Consider the following 23,477-nt stretch of genomic DNA (forward strand, 5'->3'; position numbering starts at 1 on the left):
ATAACCACCATAGCTACACGATAGGTAAATGATAATTGTGGTGTAGAGGATGAGTTTTGTACCAATTTCATGCAAAGGTCATTCTGTGAATACATAAACATATCAGGGTTAAAGAACTGTGCGCTTACATGTTGGACTGTTTATTTTGAGATACAGTGTCATGTAATGTATACGATTTTTGGTGATCAAATCGGAAATCATGATTAAACGAGATATCAGTTAATTTGTCATATACAAAACTTCGATGATTTTCTGTTGATACAGCAATAAAACTGAATAAAACGGCAAAGGTATCTTAAATACTGAATTGGTTCCAAAATATCCTCAACCTAAAATCTGTAACAACGGTTGGCTCCTGTACAAGGGTATAGGAAGAGTATTCAGGAAAATATCCTCAACTCATGTGTATAACCAATGATGTTCTTTAGCAGTGTCATGTATACGATATTTGTGATTTGAAAAAGATATATTTTTGTTTCTGGTCTCGGAGGACTACTTTGGAAAATATTTAGAACAATGATTTTACATGTATTTTGTGATTTGAAGGTTTCCATCTCGGAGATATTAGAACAATACATGCACCATATATATAATGATTATATATATATCTTCAGCCAATGACCGCTGTGATTTGCATGCAATCAAATCTTGTCCCTGTAATCCCTGTAATATTATTTTGATATAAAATGATTAAACATGGCAGTAGAAGAATTACAATCATAGAACGCGAACCGCTTGAAAATGAAAACTGTCAGAAATGCTTATAAAATAATCAAGATTTTAGAAATGTTATTCTTTGATTGACGAAACAATACGATTACGGTACATGAATTGAATACAAATGAGCATATATATATCTCTGGAGAACCTTAAATGCCTGTAAACATGGCGAATCAAAATGACAAAGTTGCTCAAAACGGAAATCGTGTCTCAAATACACGGTGGATGGGACAGCTTAGGGGAGTGGCCGTGTCATTTATCTGGGAATGGCTGAATGTCTTTTTTGGTTGTCAGCAATTTTTAATGGTTACTTTATGCCGTCATCAAATTCTCTTTTAAAGAGAAGACAAAATGTGAATACCCTATTATTGATTAAATAACACACATAATGCATCATGATGCATTGTTGGCAATACATACCAGCATGGGCTGAATGAAGTGGAATCTATAATGATTCCGATGTTTGGCAACTAAGTATGAAGTCAGAGAGGATAGGAAAAAAGCTTTTTGATGACGATGAATGATATAGTTAAATTAGATTATTCCACTTAATGTTTGGATTATTTTCAACATTTCATTGTCAATGTTATTTTATAGAGTTTTAAGTTGCGTTTAAGTTGAAATGCAGAATTTACTATCATGATGGTCAATATTTATTCAATTTATACAAAACGCATTTATTTCAACTCAAGTACCACTCCATCGGTCCTTTCTGTCATATTGAGCAGGCTTGGGCGAATCGATTTATATATCGGGTTATCGACATCCACACATTGATCTGTGTTGGTTGGATAAAACAGGTGAAATAGTTAAATCCATATACGTGCTTCGACTTGAAAGGACTAGCCGAGACATTGTCCTTTATGGATATTATTGGATTTGGTTTATCATTTCAGTATAAATGTCTCTTTTCATAATGTTACAAAAATTACTCTTAGTCCTTCTCACGCGCTCCCATGATACAAGTACAACTTTTATGAGATGAATCTTTAATCCACAGGCTTTATCAGTTACATTATTGAATTTTATCTCTTCTTTCGCAAACACGATAAAGTGAATCACACCTCTTTCAAGTCTTTATATCAAAATGTCATAAAAAACGTTTCTTCTCGACAGTTTTGTCAATATGATGGTGTGAGCTGGACAAGTGTCATTTCGTCCACTCGTAATTTATCCCACATCATTATATCCAACATGTCCAATGGGCAACTCCCTGGGCCTGGCAACTGGACAAGTTAGCAAGTGGACGAGTTGATGATGAACCAAGTTATATTCGACTTGGTATAATAATGGATGAAATGCATGAAAATGGGGTGGAAATAATAACAATAAACTATTGTTTTTTACAAATGGTAACGTTCTCATTCAAATATTTTACCTCTGTAGTCTTTACCCATCTTTTAGATCAAATGCCTGAGATAAATCAGAAAAAATGACATTGAACAAGGTTATTTTGGTAAAAGGTAAATGGATGTTTACTGTAATCACGATAATTGTATCAATTTGTCATTGGAAATAGCATATTGATTGACATCTATATTGTTCATTTAAATCTCCGAGATTTTAAAAAGTTAGGAAGTGAATACCACCACTATAGCACGACTAGACAGACATTCCTGAGTCATCCTAAAGTCTTCATTATTTATGATATTTTGATAAATTGTTGCTCCTTTTACACTTTTTCATAAATTCTAAAGAAATTATCGTAGAATTTTCTTTAATGGGATAAAATGACACTCGTGATTTATGAATTGGTCAAAATTAGTGACTTAAAAGAATGCTGTGATTTATTAAATGGTTTCAAGTTTAAAAGGTTTTTTCACACATTATCAATTATTTGTCAACAGAATATATCTTTCTGTCTCTTGGAATAAAACATGATGAATGTGTGGTAAAACTTAAAAGTCAACACCTATAGTCTAAATAGGTATTGTACATGTTCATTTCTTTTAGTGATATTCGCAGAAGTAAACTTTTCAGTACCAGAGAGCAAAAAGAGAATTAAGTTCACTACAATGTTGCTAAATAGCTGTGCACAATATTACATGGGTTCGAAGCCCAGAGTTTGAACCCTCGACCTTGCAATCACAAAGTTAACACCCCCATGATATTCCGATAGTCTTCTTTATTTGTGATGATACTTTTGATTAATTGTTGCTCATTTTAAGCCTTTTCAAAATCCTTTAAAAATCATAGAATTGTTTTTTAATGGGATAAAATGACATTTGTGATTGATGAATTTGTTCAAAATTAGTGACTAAAAGAATGCTGTGATTTATTAAATGATTTTAAGTTTAAAAAGTTTTTCACACATTATCAATTATTTGTCAACAAAATATATATTTCTGTCCCTGGAAATAAAACATGATGAATGTGTGTGGTAAGCCTAAAAGACAACACATAAATAGTATTGTACAATCTTCTATACATAAGCTAAAATTTTGTCTTTCACTGATATTCTCACACAATTACTACAGAAGTAAAACTTTTTACAGCGGGGAAAAAATGAAAAAAAAAACCAAAGCTATAAATAACCTTTGCTTAAAATGATTTATACATCGCAGATAATATACATATGTATACACTAAAGCTGTGCACAATGTTACATGGGTTCGAATCTCTGGGCTCGGAACCCTTAGGCTCAAACGCATGGAATTCCAAGACTGGCCGCCATCTTGGCTGTATCTGTGTACTAGTCTTGATTAATTTTAGAATTAGTTTTGGATCCTATTTGTGCTATACAATCATGATACTTGTTATCATTGTTAGGTGCACTTTCTTTCGTTCTCGAATCTCAGTTTACCCGCACACAACTTACACAAGTAAAGCACTTTCTTTTTACTTTATAGTGCTAGAATAATACATGAAGAAGTAAGCAACCGTATGTTGCATCCACGCCACATCCTTGAGCATGTTATTTAAGAGTCCATGGTGCAACATTGATTCACACGAAGCCCTGAAACCTTATCTGGTAAAACAAGAACCAAATCACTTTGCATGCGTCGTGTAAAAACAATGCATGCAATCAAGAAACCCATTGACACCACAGATAGATGTCTAAGAATGTTCCACCAAGGGGGTGTTTCCCCATAGTTTTTCGCTAATCACCCGAAAAAAAAAACCCTTCAGGGCTGCACACCAGTGACCTGTATAATAAGTCCAACTACTCGTAATAAACAAATGGTTCCAATTACCTCTAACCTTAGCGGGGTCAAAGAAGACTCTCTCTCATTCCCAAGAGTATGCCAGGCCATTATGGAGGCACGAGACATTGTAGACATAACTGAGACAATGGGATAAATCAGAGACGAAAGTTTTATTGATGATTCCACGGATCATAAGGCCAAGGTTAGGCGTGAACGAAGAGAAAAATTATTGTCTTCTCGAACGAATAAAGGCTTATTAGTGTGCTTATAGTATTAGGAAACTAATTAATATGCAAGACAAGTATTCTCACACACGCGTTTCTTCATTGCTATAGGCCTCCGGTTGCATCTTCATGTTTGGATTCGGTTCAGTGTTGCCGGTTGCTACAAACCTGGTTTAAACGCCCAATTGGGTTAATTGTTTTTACATTTGGAAGTACTCCATCCAGTTCACAGTGACTCCAGTTGCATAAAAGCTAATCCATAGCTCAGACAATAATTGGGTGCATTTGTCTACGCACCGCGCCCAATTAACGATAAATTTGGCAACACTGATTCTTCAATTTCAAGACTGAGGGCCTCCTGAATAATCAACCAATATTAATTGTACTATTTAACCTAGGGATTACGGACTTTGATTCTAAGGGTCAATCTGTGAATTGAAAATGTAATAATCTGTTCATATTACAGAGGATGAGAAAAATTAAACTCATCTCTGAAGTATGTATGTATATGTTCGCTTGAGTTACAGGTACAATTCTTCTATTAGTCAAGCCTTTCCAATCCAATTACTCTCAAATAAGTCAAATTGATAAAGACAGTTTTACCTCATATGCCAGATGCAAACAAGAAGTGCTCCTAGAAAATATTATTGTTTCATCATCGAAATCAAATTCACCCCAATTTCGTTTTCGATGAATTCTAAAAACATCTTTGCTGTAAGGAGCTAGAAGTGAATACGAAAGACGGGCCCTACATTTATAAAATGAAATAATTAATGATGACAGTTTTACCTCAGTATGCAGAAAGTATACTCGTAGAAAATATTGTCTCAAAGTAAATTAAATTCACCTAGTACAAGTTTCCTCGATTTCATTTTCGATGAATTTTCACAACTGTTTAAAGTTGAGTAGGGAGACAAATATGATGACTATAGTTTTAAAGATGGAGCCTATATTTGGTCGCGCATCAATTTGGGACTTGAGAATGAGTTAATAGCACACTTCAGAGCCTCTGTCAATAGAGAGCTCATGAAATATTCTCTCTTCCCTACGTATCTAGTGCTATACCGTTTGTTTTCACTGTATGTCAACGGTCTTGAGTGACTCCGTAGGAAAATTACAGGTTTTAGCATCAACAAGCGAATATTAGCATGATTTATTAGACACTTTAAGATGAATTTTTGAATTTTTAAGTTCATATTTGCAACGCTTCACCATGTTCACACCCATAGGAATAGTTTTTGATCGATGAATATATTTGGAGATGATCTTATTTTTCATTTTATATTCATTTCATATTCCCATCGTATTTATATAAACGTCGTATTATTCATCACTATTTTATGTCAAAAAGTAAAGTGTAATTTCCAATCGAAGCAACAACTTGTGCAAATCGAATGCAAGATATTTAACCAATGCCATTACGGAAACGGAGTACACTTTTGGCCTTTTTAGCATGACTTTTTATTTACATGGAATGCTACCTTTTTAGTTCAAACGTATATTGAATTTCATTTTGTTCATAGTTTTTTGAAAGAGATCTTGTACTGACTATAACTGTACTTTAAATATTACCGGACGAAAATCATTTAAGACTATTTTTACATGACATCGTTAACTGCTACTACGATATGACAATAAGTTAATATAAAATATCACATGACAAATATCGACTATATTTGAGATAGAGTAGCAGCGATGTCTCTATAAGCATGATAAGGAAACCTATTTATTTATTTGTACATGCAATTTCATAACGAGGAAGAAGTTATTGACACATTGGTTCAATGTCTTCAACACTATATCACTTTGAGCGGTACTTTGTGAATAACCTCATTCAATGGCATAGTTCAATAACCTCTACTTAACAAGCATAGCTCACAATCCGACCTCGTGTCACGGGATATGAGTTTGTGTATCCAAAACCTGCATAAGGTCATTCTATGAGTGTAGAAGTGAATTGAGGTTAAGGAACTGCGTTCAGAGAGATTGTAATGTTAGAGATCTTAGCGTATGGATTCGCATGGTGTATAAAAAGTGCAATAAAATCAGCCCAAACGTGCTTTTTGCCTGGCCTAGAGATGATCACCTTTGTATGCATGACGGGAGACAACACTCTTGACTCGCAGCGTTTATTCTCACCCAGCTTTATAAATAACGCCAGATCTTGTTTTGCTTCACTCTTTTCTTGAAATCATAAAATCGCTCATTTACATGTCTTGTAAAATGTTTTGTCTTTTAGCCATGTAATATGAATAATTGATTAGAACACGCGACATATTGTTTGTAGGATCCTGCCTGATGAAATATATGGCAATAAAAATAATTAAAAATGCAAAAGATGATGCAGAAGAAGTGATAAAGTGGACTTATTGACTCATCGCATGCAGCCATGCACATCTTTACCCGCGCGATGTCATCTGTAACGACAGACTCAAAAAATCTCAATAAAATTCAATAAATTTCAGAATTCTACATTTGCGTGCCAAATCATAAACTATCCTAATATTGGGGCAGTATTTCATAAGCTCCTAGTATCAAAATTGTGCGAACAATCCCATGTATTAGTGACTTTTGCACATGACATCTGTAAAGTCTATTGCAAGCAGATTAAGAGATGTTTCAGATCAGCTCATGGTTTGTCATACATGTCATTCCATATGATTTTAAGGGTTTCTTTCATGAAAAGCTAGAGATGTAATACTATATAGTAATATCATTCAGTACAATATTTGTGTAGAATGTATCCACTGGATGATACAAACATGCATAGTATTGGTTCAGCAGTGTGCAGTGGTCATACGATTGGGATTCGAATTTTAGGGCATTCTTCGTAATGAGATCGAACATGATATCTGCAATATCATTTAATGCAATATATAGCTTCGAATAGAGTTTGAGTGGCATCAACATTGGTATCATCAGAGGTTGTCTCATATCCCTGATATCATCGTCAAGTACAAACATGCCTATCAAACTAAAAGGTTAAGTAGCCACAATAGAATCCATAGCTTTGGTGACATATATCCACCTGATGCATTTACAATATGTTCTATTACTACAGATAATTTTGCAAAAAAAAAAAAAAAAACGATGAAATGTTACGGTGTCTTTTGAGCTTTGGCTTTTTGCTTTGAGCAAATCGACCAACCAGACTATGATATTGGTGGTGACACACTATGATAAATGTGTAGAGTGTCGGATGTTTCCACTGGGAATGTCCCCACATCATAGCTAACACGCAAATATAAAAGTCAAAAGGATGCTGCTATTGAATCATGGCAGTAAAACTAGAACATGGAAAAAGAAGAAGACAAATTATGCATGTCATTTATTGATTTGACAGTCTCGCTACATGCATCTTACAGTCGCAATATGGAGAACATCAAATAGCATGGCATGGGTTTAAAACAAGCATGCATTACTAAAGTAAACGATGGCGATCCCATGGGTTTGTTAATATTGCAGAAAAGCGCGCGATTAATTTTGCATGAAAACACGTTTTGTTGTAAATTATTTTGCGTGATGAGACCGACAAATATATATAAGGCAAATGTTTAATACTAGATAACAAGGGTGTTTGGGAAAAATTGCATTCCAAGTCATACCGCACGTGAAGAAATCACCCGTAGGCGTAGTCGCAGCTGCAATTAGGGCAAGGTGGGTCTTCGTAACATTATGGCATCAAATTGTTCAACTTTTCGTATATAATTTCATAAAAATAACAAGTTTTATCGTTTTGTTTACCATATCATTATTAACCTTTTCTTTTTCTCTGTTTTCCTTTACAGGCCACTACTTTTACGCCCAATCGGACATCAACTACTTTGGAACAACATCCCAATTATTTTCACCTTTATTTAATCTAACTAAGAGAACAGCGCGTTTAGAATTTTACTATCACATGTACGATGCGCGGTATCCTGATAATATGGGAACGTTGAATGTATACGCCCATCCCTGCGGCGTGGAACAGTTGGTTTTCTCTCGCACAGGGAATCAAGGATACCTCTGGAAGAAAGCAGAAGTTGTGTTACAGTGTAATAAAGAGGTTCAGGTAGGTAACCAAAGTCTTAAAGTAAATATATTCCATGTATCAGTTACAAGGTAACAACAACAACTGAAAAATAACAAAAGATACACAATTATCTAGGATAATGGGATATATTAGAGTATAATAGGGTATAAGGTGACAACTTTCTCTTTAACAAAACACTTGCATGTCATTGAAAAATGATTTCTCCTTCATTTTCGTCTTGAACATTGATCGTGTTGATTGAGAAAGTATAGGAAAATGCCAAAAGCTGAGTTTGTTTTTATTAAATTACAAAGCGTGGACACGAATGAGAAAGCTCTATACTTAATCGCCACAAGCAGAACAACATTAGGTAGACGGAACCACTGCTAAATAACAGATGCAAACCTAGATACGACGGAATACTTTATCTAGATTTTAGAAAGTTGTTTGTTACATAGAAGCTAGACCTAAATGGAGATGGTTTGGTTGTTTTCAAGATGAAAAAAATTTTCTTCCCGGCCTTGTGGCTAAGTTAGTATGTATTGCAGATAAGGATATACAGAACATTAGAGAATTAGTATTAGTATGATTGGTTTGTTCCATTCATCAGAAACATAGCACCAGACAGAATAGTAACGTTAGACGATTGCCTGCATGTAGCTCGGTATGTTGCACCTAGACTGCTGCCCTCAGTCGTCAACCGTCTGGATTGACGACTGAGAAAACTATGTGGAAAAAAAGTGACGGATTTTGCAACAGGATTCCTGTGGCATAGAGCGTGCGCAGTTGTGTCCAAATTGACCTTTTGACCGAGTTTGTTGTTTTTAGAAGTTCAGAGCGCGATCTTGTCACAGCGGCGCGGTACAGCGACGCGGTACACGGGCGCCGCTAGTCAGTCGCGCTACGGCGCACAACCAAAGTCGCATTGCATAGTTTTCAGAAATCCGTCATGATTTGGGCTGTAAGATAATCAGTCGTCACTACGAAGGATGACAGTACATGCGAAGTGTAGACGGCTGATTGGAATTAGTCTAATGTTGCACCGCCTTACCGTAGTTGTTTACACCATCTGTGTTTACACGCACTAATCGTCCATTGTAGGCAAATAAAACAGTTTTTAATACAAAGACAATATAACTAAAATCTGTTGTTGACAGTATTAACATTAGCCAAGTCTAATTCCAATATAATCATCTTCATCTGTGGTAGTGGACACTTACTAAAGATAAGAACATTATATAGCCAATATTATTCAATATACTCTATAGCCTGCAATATAAATTCGTTTAAGACGATAGCCTGGATGTTGGTACGTGACCGCCTTACGCAAGAACAAGAATTGGGCTATTCCAGAAAATAGGTGCACACCCCCTATAGAGGAGTAAATTTTCAATGAAAGAAATGTCCGGATTTCCAGGTCTGCTGTCTGAAAACGACTGGAATTCCAGTTGCCAATGTTACTGGAAAAAGCTTGGAAATCCAATCAAATGAAGGGAAAATCACGGAAATGTTGAAAATGATCTCTCAAATTGATTTCTGATTTTGAACTATTTTTCTATCGGATTGTTTTGCCTTTGGGCACATTAAAAGTCTGGATTTCCAACAGTCACGACTGGACAAAAAGTCCGGATATCCGAACTCCTCTAAAGGGGGTGTGCATCTATTTTCTGGAATAGCCCAGTGCCCATTGTAAATGATACGCATTTTAATATGAACAATACTATGATCTGTTGTTGTTGGCATGTACACTATACCCACCCCGATCTTCCCTCTTTATAGTACTCATACACATTTAATTAACATTAACATTGTATGTTTTCAAGTGGTTATAACTTAATAAGAATTGTCCAGTGTATGCAAAATACGCATTTGCACAAAGTAGATGAAGGACAATCATGACAATACTATGATCTGTTGTTGTTGTTGTTCGCATGTACACTATACCTACCCCGATCACCCCTCTTTAAATGCCCATACACAGTTAATTAACATTAACATTGTATGTTTTCAAGTTGTTATAACTTAAGCAAGAACAAGATTTGTCCAGTGTACAGGTGTAGGCAAAATACAAAGAATATGAAGGGCAATACTATGATATGTTGTTGTTGGCATGATTAATACTCATATAAATTGAATTTCAATACTCATCTCAGCCTGTAGTTGGTACTTTCTAAAAATAAGAACATCAAATCTTATAGCATGTCTATATTTGTTAGATATTGCCAGCGTGTTGGTATGTTGCATCGTTTGCGCAAGAAACTATAACTGCCCATTGCAGGCAACAACACACTTTACAAAACAATAAGAAACACTATCATAAAATATGTTGTTGGCAATTGGCATGATATATATTTCAATACGCATCTTCGTCTGTATTAGTAGACACTTACTAAAATGATATCCAATGTTATCCAGTACAATACTGTACACTATAACCTGCAATATATTTTCGTAAGACCATCATGACCTTGAAGATGATCGCCTGAATATGGCCATGTTGCACCGTCTTTACGTAATAACTATATCCATTGTAGGCAATAATACACTTTACAAAACAATAAGGAACAATATCATAAAATAAGTTGTTGGCAATTGGCATGATACATATTTCAATACGCATCTTCGTCTGTATTAGTAGACACTTACTAAAATGATATCCACAATGTTATCCAGTACAATACTGTACACTATAACCTGCAATATATATTCGTAAGACCATCATGACCTTGAAGACGATCGCCTGAATATGGCCATGTTGCACCGTCTTTACGGATTGCAGGCAATAAAGACACTTTACAAAGAACAATACAAATCTGTTGTTGACATTATTAACATTATTTACTTTCCAATACTCATCTTCATATGCGGTAGTAGACACTTAAAAAAATAAGAACATTCAATTCTATTTCATAGCCTGCAATACGCAAGAAACAAGAATGGTCTATTGTGGGCAATAACGCACTAACTAGGGAAGGTGAAGGATTCATACTCAAATAAATTTAATTTCAATACTAATCTCAGTCTAGTAGGTATTTACCAAAAGGAGAACATACATCCAATCTTGTCATATTCGATGTACATCATATAGCCTGCAATATATTTCGGTAAGATGATTGCCTGAACTTGCTGAATGTGATATGTTGTATCACCTTTTAACTGTCCATTGCTGGCAACAAGACCTTGCACAAGGATCGATAGTAAAAGCTGTTGTTAACAATACTCATGATACTTATCTTCATATGTCGTATAGCAGACATTTAATTAAAGCCAAGAATCAAGTCATTATACCAATAATAATATTAATTTACTACATACAATCAGTGCAATATATTTCAAGTTGTAATACGATTGTCAGAATACGCAAGAAACAAGAATTCCCCATTTCATTTCATTTCATTTCATTTCATTTTATTTGCCAGATAAAAAACATTAAACATACAGTAAAACACATACAATGATTGCACAATATTAAAAGTATATAACATTTTCAAAAGACCAGCAATTAACATGAGTTATTTTCATATAGTTATTAAAAGGCAAGACTCCAGTCCATGATGAGGAATCCACGACTCCCTCGGTGTGCAAAAACAGGAGAACAAGACACAGAGCCTCTGGCAGGGATAGCCAAGAGTAACAAAAGTCACTTTCAAAGTGGCTAAACCTAAAAACTGCAAAAACAACACAACAAAACAGAGATCACACCGAGGAGACAGGATTTCTCCCCATGAACTAGAGTGGGGTAAATGAATAAACTAAACATATTACATAAGAAACACTCTATAAAAAATCAATTCCAGCTGAGATTTTTGAAGTGCTCTTTGGAATTTGTTAAAACCCATTTAAACTGAAAAGAAGTTGATTACGGAGATCTTGAGGAAGTTGATCAAAAAAAGCAGGAAATCTGTTGAACAGTGAATTTAAAACCATCTGTGCGAGCATAGGTGTGACTAAATTTTAAATTCTCGTTGTGGCGGGGATTCACTGAGATAAACTTAAAGGGATTGATATCATACCTCCCATACAAACATTTTGAAACAAAAGACAAAGCAAGGTAAATATATCTGTTACGCATTGAAGATAAACCAAGCACTTCTAATCTGAAATTGTAACTAAGCTCCCCAGGGAGCAGGAACACAAACACGAGCCAGAAGTTTTTGAGTTTTTCAAGTGATTTTAAATGACCAATTTGGTAAGGAGCCACCCTGGTATTCCGTATTCCAAGATGGGTCTACATAAGGTGGAAAATAATCTGACGAGAATATCTGGATCGTTACAACGGACCAGCCGCCTAATAAAACCAAAGAGTCTTGAAGCTCTTGAAGTAACATACTTGACATGATCACCCCATTTCATATTAGAGGAAATTAAAACACCAAGGTATTTATAACTTTGGACTACATCAATGGGCTTATTAAGAATGACATACGATGGGACCTGTCGACCAGCAACATTTCTCCTGGATAACCTCATGACCTTACATTTGTCTGGGTTTAAAGCCATCTTATTAATATTGCACCAGCTAACAATTTCATTTAAATCATTTTGAATGATATTGACGTCATCTTCGAGTATAGAGGCCTATAAAGGAGCGTGTCATCTGCATATTGTGGAAGAGGAGACTGAACAAAATTTGGAAGATCTAAAACAAAAAGATTAAACAAAAGAGGACCCAGCACAGACCCTTGTGGGACCCCTGATTTAACAGGGACCCACTCAGGATGCCCCTCTGAACTGAACACATTGGTAACGATTTAAAAGAAAGGAGGCGATCCAGTGCCAAAGCGGGCCACAAATGCCATACAGATGAAGCTTCCTTAAAAGAATAGAATGACTGACCTTGTCAAAGGCCTTACTCCAGTCAAGAAAGATGACGTCAACATCAGGGGGAGATCGTTTATCAAGAATTTGGGACCAGTGATGGCAAACCGTAGTCAGGAGAGTGGTACAAGAGCGACCGGATATAAAACCGTGTTGTTGAGGAGAGATGAGCTTGGAATCAGTCAACTGTGCATGAAATTCAGATGAAAGGAGTTGTGTTCACTGGACCGTGGACTTATAGCTGTTCACTCACTCACTCACTGTGTCACTGTCATTTAGCACAAGGCTGACATACAGCCTGAAATAATGCGAAGCTGTTAGGTGACTAAGTAAAATAATGTCAGCCCTAGGTACTATAGAGTCTTAAACAAGCAAGATGAGGTAAGCTTAAAAAGTCAGTGTTCAAAAGTTGTTCACACTTGAAGCGAATGATACAAGTGGCATATCCAATCAAAATTTTCAACGAAGGAGTTATGTTGACTAAAATATATATATGATGACTTACAAAGATGACAGCCGCCGTTGAAACGGAGAAATTAAGCTTTTAAAAACGATAAATGAAGACGATGTTCAAAACATGTCCGGCTGCCGCAAGAGCGCCATCAAAAAAAGTTGTATGCAATAACGCATAAAAAAAACGCATTGTAAAAAAAGTTGTAGGCAATAACGCAATTACCAAATGAAGTGAAGGATAAAATATATACTCATCTTACAAATTTAATTTCAATATTTATCTCAGTCTGTAGGTATTTTCAAAAAGAACATAATATCCCATGTTATCCGATGAGTATAGCCGGTAATACATATGTTAGACAATTGCCATAATGTTCGTATAAATTTACACCCCCTCTACATGTACGCAAGAAACAAAAATTGCCCATTGTACTTGTAGCCAAAAAACGCATTTAATTTACAAATAACAAAAACCTTTGTTGTCATAAGACACATTTACCCATTTTTAATTTCAATACTCATCGTCATCTTCATTAGGTTGGCGACTACTTACCGGTATAAGTGAAAATGCATTGTATGGGATATGGCTGCTATTCAATGTGCAACATAGAATGCTCTAGTTTCGAATCAATCATTACACGAGTTGCCCAAACTTGTGGCTAAAACAAAAGCACATCTAAGTACATTTACTGAAGTGCGCTAAATCAGAAGTGATATTTAAATGGAAACTTTGTCTATCTTCAAGTATGAAGCTTAAACTATCTAGACTTTCTGTTTCCGATTCTGAGAAAAAACGACATCATGGCTGTGATAAAACCTTAGCAAGTTGAGAGGACATTGGAACCCAATAAACATTAGATCATCGCCTTGAGGGTAACTCGGCAGATGACTGCATCTGGCCAAATCTTTACTCAATTTTCCCAACATGTTGATATTTAGAAGAGTATTAAGTGTCAAAATGGATAGCCCTTCCTACACTCTTAAAATGCCAAGTAATTTTATCCAACTTTGGTACAACTATGAACAAGTCAACTGTTGACAACAGAGTAGTTGTTCATATGTAGTTACTCATCGTATTTAGAGTGTAGCTTCAAGAACTAAATCTTCAATCACAAGTGATACATGAAGTTGATAAAAAACCATATAAAAACAAAATTTTGAAATCGTTTAGCAGTTACTATGGTAACATGTCTGCAAGATATCAAATTGACTTGCAATTTACATTTTTAAGTCGTCAGATTCCTGATCAGATGCGTGATACTGTTGTTACCGTATACCGAATATTCTGAAATGATGATAATCTTATGGTGGATCGATGTTATTAGAGACATCTTAAAATTGTGGAATGCTATCAAAAACGTGCTTTAATGTGCTATTTTTATATAAAATCTATATTACAATATTCATGGTTAAAGATAATAATTCTGAAATATAGAGTTTCTAAACTGGTTTGCTCTGCATCGCCGGATATATATTATAGTTGCATATTCTAAAAATCAGTAAGGTTCTGTAATGTACAGTGAAAATCTACATGTACCCTGTTCTTCCATCCACTTTAGATCATAAGTGGCAAACATTTCTAATAGACGTGATAGGAATTTTGTCAGATTTTCCACAAAATATTTTAATCGAGGTCAACATACTTATTTGTACCGCGTTTAAGTTTTTTTAGGAATAATATTCAAAATATTAAAAGCCAAGTTACAACAAGAAGCAATATAGAGCGATACTCAAACAGTCAATGTTGGGTGGAATTGTCTTATTGCTATATTGACTTTCCTTACTCAAATTCTAGTAGTTATGGTAACAGAAAACTTGAACAATTTCCATCCTGAGTGTAAGGTTTCGGAGTGGATATAGCACCTTACTAACTCTTCAAGAGGCCAGCGATGGTTTACATACTAAACACTTTATTGAGGTACACAATTGTGAACATTTTCAAAATTTGATATTTTTATGACAATATTTGAAATGTACATGAAAAATGTATTCAAATGAGTACAAACATGACTAGTATTGGTACAGCGGTTCTTTAAATATAGCCATGTTGATGCAATATTAAGATTTTGCGATCGAATGCCTCGGAGGTTTGCACGATGAATAATATATCACGGGAAGTACAAAGTAATAAAACAGAATTTCTCTAACATTTCATTGATCACAACTTGCGTTATTTTCCCTATAAACAATGATGAAAAAAGATATTGTAGATGGTGAATATCTTATAGGTGAACAGCATTTTATGTAAACCCCAAACCTGGCTATTATGTTAACACGTAACAAGGTAACGTATAACATACATTTCCCTGCTTTAATCGAGTTTGTGTAGCGGATTACCTGGCAGTAGCGATGCAAATTTAATGGCTTCCTTCATTCGTTGCCAATTATACTTTCAGTTTTAGCCGGCAAAATATCCACTGGGAGTAAGGCGAAATCCTATTGAAAGTGGACACGCTTATGTACTTCGTTTTTCTGTAATGTTATTAAATGAGTTCATTAGCAAAAATTATGCTGATTAATTAGCTTTGAAGATTTCCAACTTGAACAAGAAATGCTTCTTCCCACATGATATATAAGATAATTACATGAATGCGTAACGAATGCTCGTATCGAAGGTAGTTGTTAACTCTGCGTGGTCTTGAAGGAATCCGGGTTTGTAATCAAGAGTCACAATTACGACATCATATTTACAATTCTTGAATCTATCATTCATTAGTGGTTAATTAATTAAGCAGATTATTAGTGCTAATTAGGAAAGTCAATCATCATGGCTAAACTGTCGGATTGATGGTTTATATCTGCAATCTTATGACATTTATAATATGATTTATGATTAAGCACAAATTTTGTGATTCTCCAACTAAAACAGAGGTATAAGAGCCAAAAATCTTCCCCCATAAAACAAACTTCTTGAAATAATTAATCATCTTAACCACAAATTATCGGCTTGTTACCTCGAATATTGTAACTTCTTGGATAGGAATGACACTAGCAAAAGTCGATGGCACCTGCTTTCACTATGGTCCACAATGGACTCATCCCAATGGCATAGTTCAATAACCTCAATCAAACAATATAGTACAAAAATTGACTTCAAGTTGCAGAGTATGAGTTTTTGTACCCAAATCTTCAAAGGTCATTCAATGAATGTACAAATGTATTGGGGTTTAAGAACTGTGCCCCTGATAGATGAGCATGTTGTGGATCCTAGTGTTTCAGTTTAAGGTAATATTGTCACGTTTTGTCATCACGTCCATGAAAGTGCACACAGTTAAAAAATTCAACATAAAAAGGCTAAACTCTATAATAATCAAGTAATAACAAAAGTGTCATGGCACATTTTTATGCTAACATACTATAACACGGCCAACACCTGGAAGCCAATTAACTTTTGAGCTCTTTCACGCTTTCATCGTATTCTTTCTAATCAGTTGACAAAACTTGAGCTGTTTCCTTTTATGTATCAACGCCAAATAGTCATGCTTAGTGACTCTGAATTTCAACTCCTCCCCAAACATGCTAAACATATAATAGGAACAATACTGTTATTAAAACAGTATATTATCAACGATGGTAAATAATACATTTTTGACGGATTTTAATGATTTCCGAATGTCTTAATGTGCTATGAAATGAAATATTCTCAACACCTGTCTTTGGTTGGGAAGTATTTTGCAAAAGAGCGCGAAAATGTTTGATTGCTGTGTTTTTTTATTTTGGTCAAATTTAATGGTTTGATTTGGTGAGATTTAATGCCTTAATGTTCCCAATGTTTGGGTAAATACTCACCATGGGAGTATTAAACACATTCAAATGTATAATTTATGTAATGTGGCGTCTACATTGTTGGTTTCGATTCCAATATAAATTTTTCCCTCGCTTGAAGCACGTTACCAACATTCTGACTGTGGTAAAGATTTAATCGCTATATATAAACCCTCCCTTGTTTTTTAATGCTTTACTTTACGTGCCCTGTTTGGTGTAAATTGCAATCAATATTATTGCCAAAAATATAAATGTATCCAAGAAGAATTGATCCAGTTTCTGTGATTCTGCATTATTTTTGTATGTGGCTATTTCAGATTTGGTCTTAAGAATGCGCATATTTCCGAAAGGTACCTCGCAAGTTTGTGACTTCGGCAACTATTTGATTGCCAATGATTGTGCAGGGTTATTAACTAGAGGCTCTTGACTGTCGTATTGAATAACATCTCGTATGTTTAATCCTTACAAAAAAAGTCGACTACAAAATACTTTCTCTGTCAACCTGAATGGTTTGATAGAAAGGGTGATTTGCAGTTCAACCCTTTCCCTTTTTATGCAACCGTGTGAAGTGAGGTAACCTGAAATGTTACAAATATATACAAAATGTCGTCTTCTTAAACAATAATAGCTAAATACGCGGTGAAAGATGTCCACAATTAATATCGCTGAATGGTTTGTTTAGATTCATTGTATATATACAATGTCCCAGGCATTTAGCAACCGTCATCATCATGATCATTGGCAAAGGTTAGGCACTTGTTTTTCATCGGTCTTTCGATCCTGAGTGGTTTGTGTCATAGGTAGAGATTACATTTGCATTTATTCTATCATCTTTCCCAGTAGTATTTAGCGATGCCCTATCGGAGATTTCCCCCTTTTCCGGTACATGCCAAGTACGTGAAGGATGCCTCTTATGTCATTCTTTGTAAATATCATGACAGCTTGAAACGTTGAAAACCGTAGCTGTCAAGTGGAACACATATCCGTAATTTGCAATTTCTCTTGGTATAAAGCCAAGTTAAATTCAATTAATTGTATTGAATCTTATGTATTGTCAAGAGGCAGGCCAAAAGATAGCGATGATAAAAAGTACACGCTATGCAATTGTTACAAGACAACAAGATACATGTTTTTTAATTTAGATTTCATTAACTTCACTTTTGTTTGATTTCCGTCAATAAAGACACCGAATAACCTTGGAATTAAACATTTTTGAGACACCGTCACAGATTTATTACATTTTTAATCGGTAGAGACAAACAGAAATGTCAATTTTGGAGCCGATGCTGAATCCTAATCATTCGCCAACAGCATCCCGAATCTGGAACGGCGCTCAACCTAGCCGCAAAAAATGCAAACCGTGCATTGCTATTGCCTGAAGACATGCTAGTGAACTTGCTGTTGGCGCCCAAAGGACTCAAAATTAGCACCAATGTTTTCTCTATGAAACATGATTCGTGATTTCATTTTCGTTGTTTACATGTTTTCAGCAGACATTTTGGATCTTATTGTATCCCTTTTTGATGCGGTTTATGATCATTTCCATATAATTAATGTACCAGGCGAAATGAAATATCGCGTTACTATTTAGTATCAGAATGTGTTTGTTGTAGAAGAGAATCATTGTATCGAAGGATAAACAAAAGGCTGAGGCACTGGTATTACCTTACTAGAAATCTAGATTAAATGATGTCATTGGGTGAAGATTAGATGTGGAGTGTATTGTTCTTTGGATCATCTTACCCCAAAAAAGTCACGTCATACATATCCAAAATACCTGTTACAGGGCATATGCATATTAATACTTTCATCAAAATAGTTATACCTTAGGGTAATTTATGTCAATTAACTTTGAGCATTCGTAAATGACACGTTTGTTCTAAGACAGTATATCGTATACTTGTAACGATACTCCACAATTCGCAAGTTCTATAATACCCATCTAATACGAGTACGTCTTGAATAACAGCAGCAAGTCACAAACAAAATGATACTGTTACACAAACACTCCTTATTATGTGCATGCATCTACATAATTATATACGCATTTTCTGCTACATTATGCAATTCCTAATCACGTCAACAATTCATTTGAATTAAACAGTCATGAAAGTGAATTGTGAAGTTCAAGTGTTGATACAATGAATCCATATATGAGAAAGGACTTATTTGAATTAAAGGTGTACGAGTATTATATAGAGGGACGATCGGGGTGGGTAGGGTGTACATGCCAACAACAACAGATCGTAGTATTGTCCTTCATCTACTTTGTGCAAATGCGTATTTTGCCTACTGTACACTGGACAATTCTTGTTCTTGCGTAAGTTATAACCACTTGAAAACATTAATGTTAATTAAATGTGTATGAATATTATAAAGAGAGAAGATTGGGGTTGGGGTGTACATGCATGCCAACAACAACAGATCATAGTATTGCCCTTAATCTTCTTTGTGCAAATGCGTATTTTGCATACACTGGACAATTCTTGTTCTTGCGTAAGTTATAACCACTTGAAAACATACAATATTAATGTTAATTAAATGAGTATGAGTATCGGGGTGGGTGTGTACATGCCAACAACAACAGATCATCTTCTTTGTGCAAATGCGTATTTTGCCTACACTGGACAATTCCTGTTCTTGCGCAAGTTATAACTACATGAAAACATACAATGTTAATGTTAATTAAATGTGTATGAGTATCATAAAGAGGGGTGATCGGGGTGGGTAGTGTACATGCCAACAACAACAGATCGTAGCATTGTCCTTCATCTACTTTGTGCAAATGCGTATTTTGCCTACACCTGTACACTGGACAATTCTTGTTATTGCGTCAAGTTATAACCACTTGAAAACATACAATGTTAATGTTAATTAAATGTGTATGGGCATTATTTATAAAGAGGGAAGATCGGGGTGGGCAGTGTACATGCCAACAACAACAGATTATAGTATTGTCCTTATATCTTCTTTGTGAAATGCGTATTTTGCCTACACTGGACAATTCTTGTTCTTATGTAAGTTACAACCACTTGAAAACATACACGTACAGGGTGTGTTGGGGTGGCCCAAGCAATATTCATGTTACCATTAACACTTATAACAAATACCTGTCAGCAATAAATTTTTGCTCTCCGTTATTCACTTTTGTGGATGTTATTTTTCTTCTTTCTTTCCAGATTGCCTTTGAAGCTGTTCGTGGTGGAACGGAGAGTGACATTGCCATTGATGACATCAAATTAATAGATGTCTTCGACACCAACCCAACAGGTACGTATTATAGTCTCCTCCCTCGCGGTAAAAATTGCGTGATGTAAATTTACAGAATTTAAACCAACAGCAATGTTGCTGGAAAACTTTCTGTGGAAATGCGCTTAACCTCTCAAAGAATTATGAACTTTTTTTAGAATATTACTAATTCTTCATATCTGTACCATGTTTACGGTAGGTTTCGTAGTTTATACAGAAGATTTTTACCGACATTTTCAACAATTTTGCTGTCAAATATGACATCAGATATTACAGCAGATGCGTACATTGCCTGCACCCCTGTTACCTCTTCATGCTCTTGGTAAGCTGACATGACAGGTGTTAAGATGGAGGTCCTGGGTTTGCCTCAGATACTAGCATTCTCCCAAAATTACCTCCTTGATCACATTGTTCAAGATATGGCACATGTCGATATGACTCAGTTTATGTTACTCTTCAACTCTTCAAATAATCTGACGCTTTTACCCCAAACTATTATGACACATATGATATAATAACCAAATTGATTGTGTACTGCGTTCGTTCATGAATATTTATCAAAGAATCCGATATAAATATATAGGAAAATTACTTAAAACAATCCGACTATCTCGTATCTTCGACAAAGATGAATGAGCTTCTACAACTTGCCAAACCTTGGAGTGAAATTTTAGCTCGGGTAGTCCATCAATGTCAAAATCTGATAAAAGAGTTCATGGCGTTTGGAGTGTAAGTTACAATGATATTATGTATCTCAAGTCACTACAAAATGTTTTGGAAAACCTTTCCTTACGATGCAGGTTAAGTCTATGTTATTCTAATATATATCATTGTATATATAGGTTGTCGCAAACAAAGGTCAAACTTGAAAATATCTTGGAAACACTATAGGGTACCATTTTTGTTCAGCATTCCTTAGTGCTGAGTTCAAAATGTTGTCGATGTTTTACAATATAGAACAATATGGTATGCCATTTGCTTCTGGCTACTTGTGACAAACTGCGCTGAAGAAATAAACAAATTGAACTCATGTATCCTCCAGTTGTTTCTATTCCACAAAAGAGATTGTGTGTTAATTCGGTGACTCTTATTTCCGTACTCTTATTATGAGGTTTTATAGAATTAATCTTAGTTACACAAAGAATAAAAATTTATTTCGTATGATTGATAACCAATCAATGTGAAAATCTATTCATTATTTGCATCAGTATTGAATAGTACATAGAATGACATCATTAATGTCGCTTAATAAATCAAGATGAGCCTTCAGATGTATTCAAATATAAACCGATTATGAAAAACGTTTTCTTGAATCTTTCATAAACAATATTTCTGCTCAAGGAATTCAACTGTGTTCAATTTTGTTTACAGAATCACCTTTTTGATTGATTGTGGAGCCAATTGTGTTGATAACCCAAATCCGATTTTCATTCCATATTTGTTGTATTTATCTAACCAAATTCACAAAGCCACCCATTGTTCATGCTTTAGTCAAATTCGGTAGTGTTTTTATCAATACATTTTAATCAAAAGTCTCCCAAATCGGATTTCCTTTACATTCTTTTTTATATTTTGAATGATGTCTAAGGTTATGAGGCCACAGCGTGGTAAGAGTAACATATAAACAGAAAAATTAAGATACTCACACTGGGGTTATAAGGTAATAGAAATTAAATCATAATTGCAAGAAGATTTGAGGTATTAACTTTAATAAAACAGGTGCATAGAGATGGAATGATAATTGAATTTGAGCTATTGTGACAAGATGGCAGATGTGAACACGGTGGGTGTTGGCATTTTTAGAAAACCACTGCAAATTGCATCCCATTGAGTTATGGTATGCAATGATAGTGTATGACTAAGGCTCTTTTACATTACATAAAAATGTAACACAGCAACATAATATCAAAAGCTTGGTATAGATTTTGTCTGGTGCACGCAGTGAAATGGATGTTTATCAGGTGCAGAAGTCATAAAATGAGTTTAAAAGTATATGGGTTTGTAACTTTATGATTTGTATATTCAAGCACACCTCAGACGCTTGTTTTGGAGTTAAAAAACCCAACCCTATTGAGTGTTGATAATGACTAGGTTTCAATTCTGGCCACACACGGGTATATTGATAAAATATTATTGAAATACTAATTCTATTCTTTCTATTGTCAGTAGCCATTAACTTTAAAAACCACGCATACCACAGACTTCGCTTAAGCTCCACTGCAGGGTTTAATACATTCATATATTGTATTGTTACCTGGTTACAGATCTGTACAAAAAAGCATTTCACCGTGAACTAAAAGGTGGGAAAAGGTGACACAGTGACCCCTACTTTTTAAGTCCGATCAGGAAGGGTCAAAATGTTTGTGTGTACAACGATCCAAAATTTTGGTCGCCTTAAAAAGTCCGTATTTGCTGATATATTAGAGTTTTTATTCTAGAATTGAAAGCAATGTGCTTTTAACATGAACTTTTTAATCCAATTCGTAGGTCATTTAACCAGAGTTGAAATGAAACAAAGTGCACCTTTTTACTAAAATGTAGATCGAATTCTTTTACACTCTTTGTATTAAACTTAACACTGCTTAAGTAACATTCTGAGTGAGCTTGAGTGGCAGAATCGTGTTTCCTATGAATTTTGAAACATGCATTAAATGTGCATTCAAACTAGGTTTATTCACTGCGGTTCTTTTCACAATCTTTAATGTATCTATGACATCACAGGAAGTGTATACTGAATGGACTACATTTGTCATTATTATTGACAATAACAACAAATAGTCTCACACACAATCAATTGTGGCGCGATGGTGGCGCACACCTATACAAAAGAACATCAAGGTTGTAATTTAACATTTTGTTTTTCTTGCAATTATTTTTTTATACTTTTGCAAATAAAACATTTAAGTGTATATAGAATGTCTGACCTTGTTTAACAATCAAACCATTTTTCTGCCTTTACAAATTTGACTAACTGTATAGCTGCAATTGCCTTTTAGTCTGCGATTACATTGGGTATTTCAAGCCATAGTCGCCAACTTAATTAATATGTGATTATCTATACGGCAGTGCGAATAAGAACTACTATGC

General features: G+C 34.9%; 1 protein-coding gene across 4 annotated transcripts in view; it reads left to right on the forward strand.

Annotated features, from left to right (window-relative positions):
* Window positions 1–23,477, forward strand: part of LOC140166551 (uncharacterized) — a 90,095-nt gene that overhangs the window by 26,368 nt on the left and 40,250 nt on the right. For all 4 annotated transcript variants that reach the window (XM_072190039.1, XM_072190042.1, XM_072190038.1 and 1 more), the window contains exons 3-4: window positions 7,879–8,144; window positions 20,321–20,411. In XM_072190039.1, coding sequence (XP_072046140.1) covers window positions 7,879–8,144; window positions 20,321–20,411 — 357 coding nt within the window. The remainder of the gene's footprint in view (window positions 1–7,878; window positions 8,145–20,320; window positions 20,412–23,477) is intronic.

The sequence above is a fragment of the Amphiura filiformis genome, chromosome 12, assembly GCF_039555335.1.
Source record: "Amphiura filiformis chromosome 12, Afil_fr2py, whole genome shotgun sequence".
NCBI classification, from domain to species: Eukaryota; Metazoa; Echinodermata; class Ophiuroidea; order Amphilepidida; family Amphiuridae; genus Amphiura; species Amphiura filiformis.